General features: G+C 39.6%; 1 protein-coding gene across 4 annotated transcripts in view; it reads right to left on the reverse strand.

The window, feature by feature from the left end:
* LOC109420683 (fibroin heavy chain) overlaps window positions 1-19,055 on the reverse strand; it is a 35,105-nt gene that overhangs the window by 1,015 nt on the left and 15,035 nt on the right. For 2 of the 4 annotated variants that reach the window (XM_062850247.1, XM_062850248.1), the window contains exons 3-5: window positions 12,391-12,432; window positions 12,156-12,324; window positions 11,316-11,567 (exon numbers count right to left, since the gene is read on the reverse strand). In XM_062850247.1, coding sequence (XP_062706231.1) covers window positions 11,316-11,567; window positions 12,156-12,324; window positions 12,391-12,432 — 463 coding nt within the window. Of the gene's footprint in view, window positions 1-11,315; window positions 11,568-12,155; window positions 12,433-19,055 lie in introns of all 4 variants that reach the window. The other 2 variants (XM_062850245.1, XM_062850246.1) reach the window with 1 other exon arrangement.

Raw genomic sequence — 19,055 nt, forward strand, 5'->3', positions numbered from 1 at the left:
TTATCCATTGATGAGCTTCGACCACCAAAATAAGTTTGTTATCTTTTTTTGACTAATCAATATCACCCTCAATTATGTCATAAATGCATGACATGCGATGAGTTTATTTTAATTATTGACCTTAAGAATACATCTATTCGAGTTTTTTTTACTGTTTTACAGTTTTTATCATGTCGAAAGCTTCCAATAAATATCTTGATAGCCAAATGGCGGCACCAAGATCGACATAGGCGCACGGATCAAGAAGGCGATGAGTTGAAGAAACGTATGGAAAAACAACCAGATTTGTCGACGCACCAAAATCCGAACTTTCAACTAGAACGTGAAATCTGTGCTACTATACGCCAGTGAAACCTGGTGTGTATCAGAGGAGAACACTCAACGGCTGCAGGTCTTCATCAATAGATGCCTGCGGTATATAATTCGTGCATGAAGGCCTCACAATTGGATCTCCAATGTGGAGCATCGTCGTCGATGTCATCAAAAGCCGATAGCGACAGAAATTCGGGAGCGAAAGTGGAGGTGGGTCGGCCACAGGGGAGGAAACAAAATCTGCAAGCAAGCGATACATTGGAACCCAGCAGGACATCGCATCAGGGGCAGAACCATAGGCTTATGGCGGCGCAGCCTCAACAACGAAATCAAGCAAGTCGACAGAAATTTGACCTGGCCACAGGTCAAGGCCATGGCTGGCAATCGCCCAGGATGGAGATCTTTCAATTCAGCCCTCAGCACCACCATGGGTGCTCAGGACAGAAAGTAAGTGGCAGTAAGTTTTTTAATGATTTTCACAAACGATTCCCTTTGGGCTTTGTTCCTCCAAGATTTTATAAGAAAATACTTCAAGCGTTCTTTTTGCAATGCCTCAAATGATTTTTCTAATAAGTCCTTTCAAGGGTTTCTTAAGAATACTTCCAATCATTTCTTTGGTTATACGTGCAGGGATTTCTTCAGAAGTTCCTCCAATAATTGCTAAAGTAAATCGTTCAAAGATCCTTTAGACAATTTTTTAAAATCGTTTTTCACAATTTGTTCAAGATTTTTTTAAGGAATTTCAGTAAGTTTTCCTTCAGATATTCCTTAAAGGATGAACACATTCATTGATTAACACTAAATAATTTGAGAGGAATTCTTTGTAGTTTCCGACATTGATTCATTTGGGAAATAATCCAGGCATTACAGAAGAAATTCTTCCAAAAACCCATTTGCTTTCCAAATTTCTTCAAGAATCCTTCACGTAATTCCTCATAGTACTTCGAGCCTAACATGAAAAAAAGACTAGACTTTTTGTAAACAAATTTGTTTCGATCGCGCATCGCTATCAGCTAGAAAACACATAAAGGCATTTGTTAATAGTAGGTATAGGTGTGCGTCGGTGGATCGAGAATAGACCTTCAGCAACCAAAACATATTTGTTAACAAATACGCTTTTGGGCCCTGTTCACATGTTATGCAAAATTTCATGAAGTTTTTTTTTGTAGTAATCCTTCAAGAATATAATCAAAGATATCTCAAAAATCAACCCAATGATTCCTTCCGAATATATCTAAGAATCCAACTAGAAAACTCAAGAATTTCTTTACAATTTCCCCAAAAAAACCCGATTTAATCCACCTATGGTGAAAAGAACCCTTCTTACACTTATTAAAAATATTGTTGTATTATTCGTTTTTAACAAATTTATTTTGTGTGATTGATCAAAAGTTCTAGAAAATATTGTGGATTTGGCATCTAGTGGATTGGTTTCCAAAATAGCATTAGACCATGGACTAAACTACCAGAAATGCCAGACACCTCCTAGAAACTTGTATCGGAATATTAAAACAATAGCTTACATATTCTGGAATATTGTATCTTTTGTTGACTGCCAAAAGATATTGAATCGATTAACAAATGGATAAGAAAATCAGCGGGATACACTTCGTCTAATATCTATAATCAGTCGAATAAAATAGCTCCGTCCGAAGTACTTGGTGTTCATGGTTATGGTGTAAAAATGATATATCTACTATGTAAATCAGTTTTGGCATTTACTAGTTATTTTGGCTGTCCAGTTCTCGCATTTTTCCCACAATATATAAATTCAAAGCTTTCATTTAACATATTGTTAGTTGTCATTGAATTCCTGTTTATTTGTAATTTGTTATTTATAATTTTATTGAAAATAATAACCTGCTAGTATACACTTTATATGAGGTCAGCATTATTTATAGAAAAATAATTTTCCTTAGACTGACCAAAAGCTTATGCAAGATAACAAGTGAATATAATAATAATAAAAAAGGAATTTATTGAAATACTCTTCGAAAGATATCTCAGTAACCAAATGTCCAATCGAAATAAAATTTCAAGGCCTTTTACAAGGATATTGTAGCTTTCATTTGGTGCTTAGAGAACCCAAATCGGTTGACAGACGGCTGAGATATTTCTTATGGTACCCTTGGTCAAAAATCTCTCAAAAAGTTAACCTGTATTACTCCCAAGTACTCTTTGGTATATGAAACTCGGCCCTCCGGGCCTCGGATCGAAAGTCGGTTTTTCGAGCGATATTTATACCCTTCTTATGGGTGTAAGAAGGGTAAAAAGGCTTTTCCTACATACATTCCGTGATATTTTTGCTACTGTTTATTAAGCTCAAATATTACAAAGAGATAGTAGCTTTTATATATTTGATGCAATTGCATTTTCATGCAGAGCTCCTTGAGAAACCAAATTTGATCATAAAAAAGGCTTTTCCTACATACATTCCGTGATATTTTTGCTACTGTTTATTAAGCTCAAATATTACAAAGAGATAGTAGCTTTTATGTATTTGATGCAATTGCATTTTCATGTATAACTAACTTGTGTAACCAAATATGATCATAAAAAATCTGTTGGCTGAGAAATGTATTATGATACATTTTATCAAAAATCTCTCATAAGCGTAAATTTCATTACTCCTTAGTACTCGTGGAAAGATATCTCGGAAACAAAATGTCCAAACGGCATGAAATTTAATAGCATACTACTTGGATGCTGTAGCTTTCATTTGATGCTGAGAGAACTCAAATCGATTGACACACGGCTGATTCATTTATTATGAAGCATTTTGTCAAAGACCTCTTAAAAAGTTAAGTTGTATTACTCCAAAGTACTCCCCGAAAGATATCTCGGTTACAAAATGTCCAATCGGAATGAAATTCAAAAGCGTTCTTCTAGGGTGCAGTAGCTTTCGTTTCGGGCCTTAAGAACCCGAATCGGTTGATAGACGGCTGAGAAATTTATGGTGATACACTTTGTCAAAAATATCTAAAATAATTAAGTTGTACTACTCCCTAGCACTCTTTGAAAGATGTTACGAACGCGAAGCGTGAAGTACATTTGAATCCACACAATTCGGAACGAATTCCTTTCCAACCATTTCCTACAACTCACCAAGCGAGCCGCATCATAAAACCCCAATCAAATTCGAACAATCATGACCTACCACAATATAATAGGGCCCGCGATTATAAACGTAGAGCAGAGCGGCATTGTTTATCAGCATAACGAAGCAAAAGCTATGCGGCTGAGGGACTCGACTGACTTTGAGCAGCATGATAAAATAAACAATCTGAAGCGACACCCGATGGAAACCATACCAATAGCCTAGCAGATCGGTAGCATTCTAAATGTAATCAAAATTAATCATTGAACTTGATCTTGAAAATTAGGCCAGCTGAGCATCGGGATCGTGCAAAATATGAATGGTAGATCTAATTCTGTACAAATACAATCAAATCATGTAGCTAGAGAGATTGCTCAAATTCAGGAAAATTCTCTCTTCGGAGAAGAAAATATTTCTCCTGTGAAAACACGAAAAACCATGTACCCGCGAAAGATCATTCTAGAAATCTGGCCGCTCATATATTCATGTTAAAACACGTACTGAAAGTGTAAATGTGTAGATCGTAACGAGAGCCGCTATTTCATAATCCTTTCAGGAAAGATCATGTGTAATTTTTGGTAGGCCCTGCGGCTATAAAAGAGGAAGATCAATAAAGACGACAGTCAGTTTTGTTTTTGGACTCCACACTGGATACCTCCCGGATAAGTATTTTGCTACTCAAATTCCTTTGATCCTGAACTTGCACTTGCGAAGCTTAAATTATTCTGATCACTTGATTGGATAATTCAATCCTTCTAAAGTGTTGATATTTAGAATCGTGGAAGTCTAAGTCATTGGGTCGGTCAAACTTTTTCTCACTCTGGTAAGCTAAGGTTCCGAATGCGAGAAACGTTGGCATGAGTCTAGAAAAGGCCAGTTTGATTTTGATCCAAGTGTAGAGGCACTTATTTCTCACTCTGGTACGCCAAGGTTCCGAATGCGAGTAACGTTGGCATGAGTCTAGAAAGGCCTAAGTGCTCTACACACGATTTTAGACGAGTCCCAAATCATTGAATCTATCGAACTTTTTCTCACTCTGGTAAGCTTGGGTTCCGAATGCGAGAACGTTGGCATGAGTCTAGAAAAGGCCAGTTCGATTTAGATTCAAGTGTGAAGGCATTTATTTCTCACTCTGGTACGCCAAGGTTCCGAATGCGAGTAACGTTGGCATGAGTCTAGAAAGGCCTAAATCCTATCACACACGATTTGGACGTTCGATTTTAACTATTCTCCTTCTTGAACCTCCTACCCTGAGTGAGTAGTATCGGTGTTCGAAAGTAACGCGTTCCGTCTAGTCTGTTGGTTGGCACGCACGGAATGTAATACCGTATCCCTTCGCAACGGTACCGTGAAACGATTGTGGGTTTCGTCATCCTGATCATCGTCGATTCATCATCGCGATAGCTGTGGACAAGAGTGCTGCTGGATTCAGTAAGTATTTGGTCTAGTCCCACCGCAAGAGGAACACCACACCCCGATCGTGCTGCCAATTGGAAGATTGCGCCCCGGTGCCAACGTCAACAAAAGATATCTCGGTAACCGAACGTCCAATCAAAAAAAAATCAATAGCGTTCTACTAGGATGTAGTAGCTTTCGTTTGGGGCCTTAAGAACCCAAATCGGTTGATAGACGGCTGAGAAATTTATGGTGATACACTTTGTCAAAAATATCTAAATTAATTAAGTTGTACTACTCCCTAGCACTCTTTGAAAGATATCGCGGTAACCGAACGTCCAATCAAAAAAAAATTCAATAGCGTTCTACTAGGATGAAATAGCTTTCGTTTGGGGCCTTAAGAACCCAAATCGGTTGATAGACGGCTGAGAAATTTATGGTGATACACTTTGTCAAAAATATCTAAAATAATTAAGTTGGACTACTCCCTAGCACTATTTGAAAGATATCTCGGTAACCGAACGTCCAATCAAAATAAAATTCAATAGCGTTCTACTAGGATGTAGTAGCTTTCATTTGCTTCCAAGAGAACTCAAATCGGTCAACAGACGGCTGAGAACCGTGAGTGACATTTTTTTGTAACATACATACACACACACACACATACACACACACATACACACACACATACACACACACGCACATACAGACATTTGCTCAATTCGTCGAGCTGAGTTGATTGGTATATGTGACTCGGCCCTGCGGGCCTCGGATCGAAAGTCGGTTTTCCAAGCGGTATTTATACCCTTCTTATGGGTGTAAGAAGGGTAAAATACCTAACAAGCATTTCTACAAGAATTCTTTCGGCAATTCCATCAAATATCCTTTAAAAAATCTAACAAAGATTCATTCAGGTATAATTCCAAGCATGATCTCATAAATTCATCAAAGATATTTACCATGAGGAACTCTTGCAATATTCCTCCATGGAGAAACCTCTAAAGGAATCATTATCATTTTTATTGATGTTTATCGGTGAGCCAAAGAAAGCAAGCATTTTATTTGTACGACGTTTCGGCCTCTAAAGGAATCTTTAGGGAACTTCGTTAAGGTTCATCTGAAGGATTCCTTGAAGGAATTCATGAAGGAATCCGTAGAGATATTCCTGAAGAAATTTTTGGAGGAGTTCCTGAAGCTTTCTTAAATTAATGGCTAGAAAAATTTTACTTCCATATCAGGACTGAATTTTGTTAAATAGATTTTTAATTGCGAACACATTTTTTCTGCTTGACGGACGGCACTTTTCCGACATTAACGATGTCAGGATCTATCATGGCACCAACATCGATTCCGACCACTACCAGGTGATGATCAAACTGCGCCCAAAACTTTCCGTCATCGACAATATACGGTACATCCTCTAGACAAGAGCGACTGAAGCGACCAGATATCACCTCAGAATATGCGAAGGCAGTGTTGTCATACGAGGGTGAGGGCCTTTTGGAGGACTACTATATATTAAAAGTAGCCATCAACGACACAGCCAAGAGCACCATCGGGTACGAAGAAAAGTGATGACGAAACGAAACGAGGAATGCAGAACCATTTTGGAAAAGAGGAACGCAACGTTGGCGGCAATGCTGCAGCAAGGAATCCGACAGAACGTGGAATATAACAAACAGAAGCGGATACAGCAGACCCGTCTCTTTCGGGCGGTGCGCTGGAAGAAGTGGATTGCGAAGTAGTGGAATGCCTGATATCGTAGCTGAACTCATCAAGATAAGCTCAGAAAAGTTGACCGGCTAGTAGCCAGGATCTGGGAAACCGAAAAGCTACCGGGGCTACCATTCACAAGAAAGGCGATCATTTGTAATGTGAGAACTTCCGAGCGATCACTATTTTGAATGTTGCCTACAAAGTGCTATCCCAGATCATCTTCCGTCGTCTGTCACCTAAAACGAATGAGTTCGCGGGAAGTTATCAAGCCGGCTTCATCGACGGCCGGTCGACAACGAACCAGATCTTCACCGTATGGCAAATCCTCCAGAAATGACATGAAAACCAGGTCCCAACGCATCACCTGTTCATCGACTTCAAAGCGGTATACGAAAGTATCGGACTGCGACAAGGTGATGGACTATCATGCCTACTCTTCATCATCGCCCTGGAAGATATAGCGCATTTAGTTCACCACTGGACTATCGCACTACTTTTCACGAGTGCGAAAACGCTAATAAAAGTGCGCGATTGCATCAAATCAACTCGGTGTCTTCAGAGCACTTGTTCACCATAGATTGAAGAAATAGTGCGCCGAAGACATCAACCTGATTTGATGCAATCGCGCACTTTTATTTACGTTTTCGCACTTATGAAGTCGCAGTTCGCAGTCCAGTGGTGAACTAAATGCGGTATATAATGCGACAAGCCGAGCTGAACAGCCGCAGTACGATTTTTACAAAATCCGGTTAATGTGTTTGCTTGGCGGACGACATGAACATTATCGCCAGAACATTTGGAACGGTGGCAGAACTGTACGTACAGTCGCCTGAAACGCGAGGAAGCAAAGGTCAGATTGGTGGTGAAAGCGTCAAAAACAAAGTACATGCTGGTAAGCGGAACCGAACACGACTGGGTATAGGTAGTTATGTCAGGATACACGGGCACGGTGCTCCATTTACCGTTATTATAAAATATAATATACGATATATTATATATATCGTTGGGCAAAATTTTGAGTTACGCCCTTTTAAAGGGCCTAATCTCTAAAAAAATCGAGTTTTCTATAGAATAATACCACATTTCATAACAGAATCATGAATTAAAGGTATCAATAACAAAAATTATCATAAATAATATTGAAATTTGGTAGTATGCATCCATATAAATATCAGTGGAGTGCATTTTCTATCAAAATTAGTCATTACGTCAATATACGGTAGGGATTCTTGGGGCCTAAAGAAAACAAACATTTCATCGGTGTAACAAATTCACATAAAAGTATATTGTATTGTGATTTCATATGTCTATTGATGTTCATATTACTCTCAGTCAAGGCGATAGCATTCACATGCATAGCACAAACATTTCAAAAGGACGTAACTGATCTTCAACACAATATCTTCTCCTATAGCTGTAGATCGTATCTCATCTTTCCCAGGCCACCAACAACCACTATCGGAAAGAATTCCATTTTCTCCGTCCAGTAGTGGTTGTACATTGCGTCTGAGAGATAAAGGTTTAGCTTCGGCAAGTTCGGCAAGCAGTTTCGCCTTTTTGAAATGTTAGCACCGAATTATTAAGACCGTACGTACACTCTCTATAGAACAAATCTGCATTAACAACAATAGTCAAATATGGGCAACCACAAATTAAACAAAAAGAAATATGTCTGTGTCCCAAACGGTTTAAGTGAAAAGGATAGAAAAAAAACATTGAACGAAAAAGTCGAAACAGGCTCCAAATAATCAAACATTATACCTTTTGCTCCTACTCATTTTACTTTTATCGACCTATTATACATTACAAGAATAAATATCACGCAAAGTAGTGCAAAAATGTAATTAGATATGCGCGGTTGCATTTAATCGTTTCGGTGTCTTCTGCGCGGTCAATCCTGAGCTATTTTCCGCACTTATCGTAGAAGACACGAACACTGGCGACTATCTATTAGCGATTTTGAACATTTTTGCGTGATAATCTACTGTAAAGCGCAATATTATCTTTCGATTATTTTTCCATTTCTTCGTTTTGTCTTCTCAGCCTCAGCATTTCAAAAGGGCGTAACAACTTTCCAAAACAACACATTTTTTTCAAAGCTGTGGCATGGAGACGAAAAGAATGCTCCTCTTTCGATGGCTTACATCAGAGGGGTGACATGCAATCTACATCTATAGAAGAAGGTGACGTATCAAAAAGCAGTTATGCCCTTCTGAAATGCTGAAGTTGAGAAGACAAATCGTACAAATGAAAAAAAAATTAACACAATAAGTCGAAGAAAAATAAAATTAGTAGGGACAAAACGTCTTACCTACATATTTTGGAAGAAGGAAGAATTTTCACCCAGCTAATATGCTGTGATTATTTGTTGCCTGTTTCGACTTTTTGCCTTTTGGCCTTTCGATATTTTGGTTTTCTATTCTTATACCTTAAGATTTGGCACACAAACATACTTCTTTTTGTTCAATTTACGGTTGCCCATATTTGACTATTGTTGTTAACGCAGATTTGCTGTATAGAGAGTGTACGCTCTTAATATATCGGTGCTAACATTTTAAAAAGGTTTTTTTTTTATTTCTTTGTATTTGTAAATTTTAACTTAATGCTAATTCTTCACACATTTCAAAAAGGCGAAACTGCTTGCTCAACTTGCCGAAGCTAAACCTTTATCTCTCCGTCGCAATGCACAACCACTACTGGACGGAGAAAATGCAATTCTTTCCGATAGTGATTGTTGGTGACCTGGGAAAGATGAGATACGATCTACAGCTATAGGAGAAGATCTTGTGTTGAAGATCAGTTACGTCCTTTTGAAATGTTGGTGCTATGCATGTGAATACTATCGCTTGACTGAGAGTAATATGAACATCAATAGACATATGGAATCACAATACAATATACTTTTATGTGAATTTGTTACACCGATGAAATGTTTGTTTTCTATAGGCCCCAAGAATACCTACCGTATATTGACGTAATGACTAATTTTGATAGAAAATGCACTCCACCGATATTTATATGGATGCATACCACCAAATTTCAATATTATTCATGATAATTTTTGTTAATGATTTCTTTAATTCATGATTCTGTTATGAAATGTGGTGTTATTCTATAGAAAACTCGATTTTTTAGAGTTTAGGCCCTTTAATTTCGCCCAACGATGATTTTAAAAATTTGACTTGAGGTGTAGGATAGATAAATAAAGAGAATGGCGTTTCAGGTTTTGATGGTATATTTTATTTTATAATAACGGTAAATGGAGCACCGTGACGGGGATACCTTCAAAGTAGTAGAAGAATTCGTCTACCTCGGATCCTTACTGACGGCTGAAAACAGTGACAGCCTGAAATTCGAAGGTGCATCATCAGTGGAAGTCTACGGGCTCAGAAGAAGCTGCAGTCTAAAAAGATTCAACCCCGCACCAAATGCACCATGTACACAACGCAAATAAGACCGATGGTCCTCTACGGCCACGAGACATGTACCATGCTCGAGGAAGACGCGTGTTAAGGAGGATCTTCAATGGTGTGCAGGAGAATGTTATGTGGCGGGAACCACGAGCCAGAAGTATACGGTGGGCAGGACATGTCGCAAGAATGCTAAATAATAACCCTGCATAGGGGCCGTGCACAAATTACGTCACGGGGTTTTGCAGAACGTGACGACCCATACAAAAAATATTGTGGTCCCATACAAAAGGTGTGACATAGGGGGGAGGGGGGTTGAAAAAGGTCGATTTTAGCGTGACATAATTTGTGTATCACCCCATACTTGGTGTTCGCTATTGATCCGGTTGGCACAAGAAGGCGTGGAGCGTAGAGACTACGGTGGGCAGACCAGGTGGAGTGTGATCTGGCGAGCATTGGGCGTGACTGAGAATGGAGAATGGCAGACGCTTGACTGGAACCCAGCAGGGCATCGCAGCCGAGGTAGACCCAGAGGCTCCGACGCAGCCTTGACAACGAAATAAAAGAAATTGATAGAAATTTGGCCTGGGCAGAGTTGATGTACACGTGCGGTAGTCCCATGTACGGGAGCCACATTGCAAGCAAGCTCCCAGGAGCACAGTACATTTTGAGACTGAAAGTTGTGCGCCTCATTTTTCTCAAGATGTGTCTCATGAGCTTCGTCTCATGCGCTGATTAAATTAGAAAATTTCACGACAAAAACTTCCTAAACGAACGAGAATTGAAACCTTAACCTTTGCATTGAGACTCCCTACTCGTATCGTATAGACTAACCAGACACTTGTGTTGTGTACGGAAACAAGTTATTGAGGTTCCTCGTTACCAAGAAGGTGTTTTTCACCTTAGACACCAACAGCTCACGCAGCGCATGAGACGGGCTCCCCGGGAGCAATGTGCCTAGCTCGCACCCACCAGATTTTCATGAGCCTCCTAGCAGCGCAGCACACTGCGATTTTGAAGAGCTGTGAGACAATTTGGTGGGAGGCTCGCTGTCACATTTATGTACACATGAGCAATGGGAAACTCTGGGCATGGCCACAGGTCAGGTGGCCCAAAATGGAGACCCTTCACTTTGGATCCTGTGTGTGTACTACTTCTGCTGCACAGAACTGAAAGTAAGTAGTAGTAAGTAAATAAATTGTTATGATGTCTCTAACTACTTTTAATATCTATTCAACCGCAGTAATTTTCCAAACATTACGAATTTATGTGCAATCAAGCTATTTGCAACTCAATATTCCAAACAAGCACTCGTCAGTGATTATTTTCTAGAACAAATTCATGCTCATGCTATTTGTATGCATCCTTTTCATGCCGTAAATTACTTATAAGCGTTGTCGTAGTTACTGTAACCATTGTCATAGTTGTTGTAATAGTATGAATTGGCCGATGCTGCATACTGCGGACCACGTTGCTGATAAGGCATCGCCTGTTGATACTGCTGATGCTGCCCGTGGTGCTGTTGACCATACGGTGGCGCCGGTGCCCTTTGTTGGTAATATCCTGGATAGCTAAACTGCGAAGCAGATGCAACGGCCGTGGCTCCTCCCGTCGCGTAAGCCTGTGTCGCCGCGGCGCTAGGTATACATTTCCCGGAGACAAGGTTAGTTTAAAGTTCAATGCTTTGTTCGGGAGTTTTGCGCGAAGCATTCATCCGCGGAATGCTAATTTCCGATAATTGGGAGACACGCGGCTGTGGTCGGAATTTTGATAACCTTTAATGCGAGCGCGCGTCAAGACGAGACGAGACGAGTGCAATGCATTTCGCTAATCTGGATGCACGAATGTATGAATGTAGAAATAACAAACGTGTGACGCAACATCTGGATCATTCCACGTAAGATCCGGAAAGCGATTCGCAGTTGGCATTTAAAATGGCATTTTCAATTTTAGTATTTTTTTTTTTATTTGACATGGAATGACCCATATGCAATCGATCCAAAAGTGCTGCGCTAAAGACGCCTGATGTCATCCTTTTCGTAGCAAAGCATTAAGTTCTTTTGGGAACAGGTTTTGCGACGAATTCGGAAATAAATTTATGATAATTAAAATGAAATCTTATGCAGCGGAGAAAAAAAGAAGCGTTAATCATCAAAGCCGAGCGCGGTTAGAGCGAAGAGAGAAAGGCGACAGATCTGAAAGGACAGCCAGAGGCATCATATTACTTGGCAAAGTTGGCTTGCAGTCCCTGGTAGAAGCTGTTGAAATCGAAAGCGGAGGGGAACGCTGGCACCGGCTGGAACGGGGCAAATCCGGGTACGAATGCACCGGATCCGGCCGAGGCTGCTATTCCGTTGGGGCCGGCGTACTGCGACTGGAAGCCCCCATTGTAACCTGTATTGGTATAGGGGTACTTGTCAGCATAGGCATTTTGGCCGGAGTTGACCTGGTTGTACAGACCCGAGGACGTACCGGCACCGGCGTACTGACTGCTGGCATATCCTGGGGAATGGTATGGTGGACATTAGAATATTACATATAGAGGGATGTAGTGATTGTCTTTTATATTCGTACCGGACGTGGCATACACTATACAATTTAATGATTTAATTAATTGAACAGCTTTTGCTGCATTGTACAGCAGTGAAAACCAACTTTGAAGTGCCACAGAGCTTTAGTAGAGTGTGAATGTGAAAGCTTAAGTGAAGTGCAATTTAAACGTGAAATTGTAGGCAATTATTCGATATCCCGTGCTGAAGAGGCTGGTTATCGATGGTCTACATATTTTTACTTCCGTCAAATGAGACATTGGCAAAGGTGTAGAAATAACTGCACAGCAAAAATTATTGAAATTTAAACGAGCTGTAAAGTGATCTAAACAGAAAAATACACTAGTTGAATCTATCGTTTGGTTGAATTTTACATCAAAATACATGCACATAACTAGAACATGTATTTCAATCTAAAATGGCATGTTTATTAATTTAGTTTTAATTGCAATGTATTTTTAAACCATTTATGTTGAAATAAATTTATAAACGTTTATATTTAAGCGTAAATCGATTGAATTTTACATCATTGAATATAAACATCAGTCAAGCTAACATTGGTCAAGCAGTCATGGCGGAGCTATTTTTATTTAGACTGCCACTTTCTTCCTGTCGTTCATTTGTGAGCTCAAAATTAGAGGTTTTCAAGCATTCGGAATGTAAGAGTGACGAGAAAAAAGGAAGGAACAAGATCATCGATTACACTGAGTAATTGTTAAATGAAGGTAAGAAAAAAAATCATGCCGCAATACTTCAGCTTTTTGGCCGCAGGCTTAATTTCTCCAACTGCGGGGAGGAAAAAAAATCAACACAAAATCAAAATTCTATCATTTATTTCATTTCATTCCTCACGCAGATCGATTGCAAAAGGATTCCCAGGAAGTGAAGTCGATCTCCTTATTCCCACACATCAAACACCAGCAGCAGCGCAAACACACTTCGAGGCAGCACAAAAAATCCCCACCGCATTAAAATTAATTGATCGATGGCCCTGGATGGGATTCGGCGGAGAAAACAAGATGTTTCGTACGTAGTATCCCGAAATGTGAAGATACATATTTTGAAATGAAATAAATGAATAAATTGTTCCAATCCTATATGGTGTTGTGCATCACTTTGCTGATCTCTGTGACACAGAGCGGGGGAGCCGAAACATCCTCAATGTGGGAACAAACGAAAAAGGAAACAAAACAATACGTCGCCGAGCCGCGTGCTGCGGTGCGTGTAAAAATCAACGGCGTTTAAATTTACACGTCTCGTTTTCATTTCAAGCCGTGTAAATATAAAGTGCAATTGAATTTTGCGTTTATTTTCATGCTCCAAATATGTGCATGAAAATAAACTTAAAATTACATTTTTATTTTAACTGTGCACTTAATCTACATCAATAAGCGATATAACTATCATTTTGTAAACTAAGTGTAGTTTTAATTCTGGTTTGTTGCTTGTTCTAATTTCTGTCGTAGGCATGACTTAAGAACAATTCTTACCAACGGGCCGGGATGACTGGTCACCAGAACAAAGTGTACTCTGCAGTTTCTTCAAAAACTCTATACACTCGATCGAGTATACCCTCATGACCAAGACGGTATCTAAAGCAGCCATTACCCGATTGGACTTGAAACAGGTGGAATGTCGCTCGTTGACCCTCTGGATATATCTCTGGAATCAACCTGTGGGTCCATCTATCTTTCGTTGAGCTTCACCAAGCAAGCTGTCAATTGGTCATTATAGTGCCAACAGTCCAACGTATCGATTATTTCAAAGCACTCTATATCTTTCCCACATGGATGACGATAGACACAATAGCGATGATGACACAGAGCGCATCGTGGGACTTGGTCCAGCACGCACTTGCCGCCCTAAAGCACGTCAGCTTATACGCCATCAACTATCTTACAGGACATCATCTAGAACAATGCCACTACAACGCTTTGAAGGTTATCTTGCAGGCGTGATCTACGTGGCTACCAAGGTGAGCTTATCGTCAAACATCACAAAGTGGTTGAAGGAGCGCTTCGAGGTAAGTAACAATGAAATCTACCGATGGTACACAACAACCATCTTAGTTTTTTGGTGAGCCCATTCCAGCTTCCTGATCCATTCCTTCCCAACCGTAATCTAGTCGACGATGGCCAAACTCATTAGGAACCTCAACAACCGACAGCTAATTCCCTCCTCCTACACTGGTGAGCTATTTTGGCAGTTTAAGTAACTGACTAGATAGCGTCTACGGTCGATTTCTTCTTCCGGAAGGTGCACTAATTGCTTGAGAGACATTCTACACCATGAACCGGTGAACTTCAATAGTATTTTGACGATGATCTTCTCGAGCACGTGCCGTGTCGAAAAAACATATTGTTCTCTTTGACGCCGACGGCTTACGGTATGATTTACCCCTTGGTTCACGAGCCTTTGGGGCTGTCCATAAACCACGTGGTCATTTTTTTGGGAATTTTCAACCCCCCCCCACCCCCCCCCGTGTCGTCATTTGTCCATACAAAAATTTTTTTTGGCCCATACAAAATGGTCATCGGTCTAACCCCCCCCCCCCCCCCCCCCCTCATGACCACGTGGTTTATGGATAGCCCCTTTGATAATAAAATCAGGCTCTGTCTCTTCCACACCTCTCTGGGAAAACTCCCTCGTTCACCTTGGGAGCATCTTCAAAGGTTACTTTTAACACCAGATGCAAAGCTCCATCCGGATCTGTGACCTCATCTACGCTAGAGGATTTTCAATCCCCGTAAGTTCCTCATCGGTGACCATCCCCTCATTGCCCACCACAGTCCCCTATCAAGACTCGGGTCATGATGCAGGAAAAGCCACTCAATGATCCTCTCCAGCAGCTCTGCAGACTACTCTGTGGTACTTACATCAATGGAAGGTTGCAGCAGAGACGTTTCAGGGAGCACAAGGGGTTTCAGGGGGATATCAGAAAACAGGGGTAAGAGTGCTTTTGGGAGGATTTCACTGAGTTTTGAGGGAGTTCCAGAGGGTCTGAGGAGCGTTTAGGGAGGTTTCAGAAGGTTTCAGGAATGTTTCAAAGGCAGGGATGCCATATATATAGAACTACCTGTATCATACAGATTTTTGAGCAGCCGTACAGATTTCATTTTATATGAAATTTATTTATTTTATTTTTATTTTTTTGTATGGGAAAAAGATTTTTCACCAAAATTTTGTATGGAATACAGATTTTTGAAAATAGTGATACAGATTTTTTAAAAAAAAATCCTCTGGATTTCAGCGGGTCAAGGGCGTTTCAGGGGATCTCAGGGTAGTTCAAGGGATCTCAGAAGCGCTCCAGGGGGTCTCTGGAGCGTTTCAAGTAGGCTCAGGGGTGTTTCAGTGGGCTCAAGGATTCTTCAGAAGCTCCCACGGGCGTTCCATAAGATCTCAAAGATGGCGCAGCTATTGGTCGTGATCTTCCCATGACGATGAAGAAGTTGCCCCTGTAATCGTCACAAGATGCAACGAACCTTCACGCGCTTCATCACGTAATTTTGCAATGATTAAGCGGCATGACGGAAACTTTCATACTGTTTTGAAACTCAAATTTTCCTGATTTAAAAAGGACTCGAACAATAGCAAACTCCATCAATGTGCTAGAAATTCCCTTGTCTACAACCATGCCACACTCCGTCGTAACCGAAAAAAAGCGAGTTTTACTGGACTCTCCTTGTCATCATCTCCCGAGCTCCGATTCGATGACTTTGAGCGAGGCGTTTCTGTAAAAACCGCGTGACGACTCGTATTGACACTGACGCTTTCTAAGCCTGCTTAGGGGGATTTCAGAGGATCCCAGGGGGCTTCAGGGAAGTACTTGAAGGTCTCAGGAATATCTCAGGGGGTATCTGGAGGTCTCCGGGAGCGTTTTGGAGGCGTTGCGTGCTTTAAAGGTTCTTGAAACGACCCTGAAAACCCCTTGAACCACTTTTGAAATGTCTCAAAACACCCCTGTCCTAAAACCCCCTCAAACACTCTAAAATGTCTCTGTATGGTACATTTACCCCGGACCCTCCCTTCTGGAACGAATTTAAAGCCCCTTGAAGCGAAACCTGAACGCCTTCAAAAAAAAAAACTCCTGAAATCTAGAACTACTCTCACCATCGGGTTGCGTTCGATCTACGTAGCTATCGACATCAAGCGGACGGTCCTAAAAGGACTAGAAATCCAGACAGCACACGATCATATATGCAGTGAATGCGATATACGTACACTTTACACGCGGTTAGATGGAAGCCTCCACTTTAGCATCCTATTCTACATCATATACGACATCGTGTTGGCTGGAACAGTTCATGGAGGAATTCAAAACTGCTATTGATCGAAGACAACTGTACTACTAATTTACAGAACAAAAAACTATGCAAAACTTCGTGTGATAAAAACCGCTTTCAATCAATTAAAATGTTTTCTAACTCTTCATCAATTCCCGTATAACAAATTTCACAACTTTTGGGAACTCTTTCGACAGTTCCTTTGAAAATTGCTGGAAAGAGAAACAACAATTTCTCTGGAAGAACCATTAGCACTTCGATAATTCCAAATATTTTGACCATTCTTTTTCGAATTCCTACTGAAATTCCAAATATTTGTAAATTTTGTTGGGATTTTTTCGGAAATGCGCCTCTGTCTGAGCCTCTGTAGTTATTTGGCAAAATATTTGGAAATTGATTCGAAAATGACGATTCTTTGGGAATTCCTTCGGGAATTTCTTTTGAAAATCTTCTTTTGCAATTGCTTTGTGATTTTTTTTTCTTGGAATGCAAATCTTTTGAAGTTTGTTTGAGATTTTCTTCACAATATAATTGAGAATATTTTTCGGCATTTGCTTTGCCTCTTTTCAGTTTGCCATTTCTTTGAAAATTACAGTGGTATTGTTTTTAAGATTTTCTTAGGCAAGTTTTTTTTGAAGTCCTAGTAGTTCCTTTGATATTTGTTCGCCATTTCTATAGTATTTTTCTTTTATGAAATTTATAAGGATTTTTTAACACTTTTTTGGATAATTTGAGCTGAATTTTTGCGAAGTGAAATGTTAAACTTTATGCTTGAACAAAACTTTGATCCTTTGAGTATCTGTGCTGTTGAAGAGGCAAGAAATGGAGAATACACGAAGTTTTGCTCAAACGTTTTCAAATTAGGCAAGAGATACTATTTTATTGCAGAAACTGCGAATCTAGTACTTCACCGGTCCTGTCCAATTACTTTAATATGAGAAAAATGAGGAGGTTAGAAGTAAGGGGGTATAAGTGCCAAAACTCCACTTTCGAATAAATGCGATTTAAAGTTTTTCGCTAACATAATGAATCGAATTCCTGAATCAAGCAAAATTTTCTCAAATTGTTTGTGATTTTCCTAACTAACATGAAAATCAGCTTAGAAAAATTCTGAAAAGCTCGAAGTCTGAAGAATTTTATGATACTCTCAACTCAAATTCTGCAGATACGTCACTTACACCCTTTGCATCTGGGCACCTCAAATTTCTTCGGTTATTTTTTGGAATACTTCCGCTTATTTGTGTTTTATTTGCTTAGCAACTACTTTGGGAAATTCTATGTCAATTTCTTTTGCCATATTTTGGAAATTTGTCAGACATATTTTTAATTAGGATATCCTAAAGGAACTACTAAAGGAATCCACACAAGAATTATCGAAAGAAACTTCAAAGGAAATTTTTGATTTCCTTAAAAAAAATGTCAAATGAATTTCAAAACGAAAGTGCCGAATTAATTGAAATAAATGCCGAAGAAATAAAAAAGTACCCTGAAGCAATAGCCAGAGAAATCTCCATAGAAAGTGTCAATGAAATTTCCAATGGCATTTCTAAAAACATTTTCAGCGGTGTTACCAAAATCAACTTCGAAGAGATTTGCCGTGGTAGTTCGTCCACAAAGAAAAAAGTTTCTGATTTATTCACAAAAAGAATTACTAAATGAATTTTGCTGAGTAGTTTCTAAGAATTTCCCAAAAGAATTAAAAAAAACGGAAGAATTGCTGATGGATTCGAAAAATTATATTGCTTGAAAAAATCTCGCAATAATTGGCGTAGGAACTCTCGAAAAAAATGAAGAATTTCTGATGAAGTTGACAAAGTAATTACCGAATTTATTCCCAAAGGAAATGCAGGAGCAGTTTCCAAATAAATTGCCAAAGATGTTTTTAAAGTAATTATTTAGAAAAAAATGTTTACAGAAGGATTGCCTGAGAAATTGACGAAGAAAGTTCCAGATAATGCCTGCCCAAATGTTCTAGTAAAGACTTCTCCAATGAAACTGATTAGGTATTAATCGAATCGATTCCCAAATTAATTTCCGAAGTAGTTCCCAATAAAAATACCAAAAAAGTTTTCATAGGAATTGTCGATTTCTCCAGGAATTGATTCAATTTTTTTTTCACGGATTTTACCAGAAGTACTTCATGATGTAAATAAAATACAGGGGATTTTTTTTCAAGGATTTAAGGAATATCTAAACGATTTCCTGAAAACTCCAAGTTTTTTTTTTGAAAATTTTCTGAAGGGATTCCGAGCAGAAACTGCATACAAAGGTTTGGAGGAGTTCTTGAATAAAT

Source organism: Aedes albopictus, chromosome 2 (genome assembly GCF_035046485.1).
Source record: "Aedes albopictus strain Foshan chromosome 2, AalbF5, whole genome shotgun sequence".
Lineage (NCBI taxonomy): Eukaryota > Metazoa > Arthropoda > Insecta > Diptera > Culicidae > Aedes > Aedes albopictus.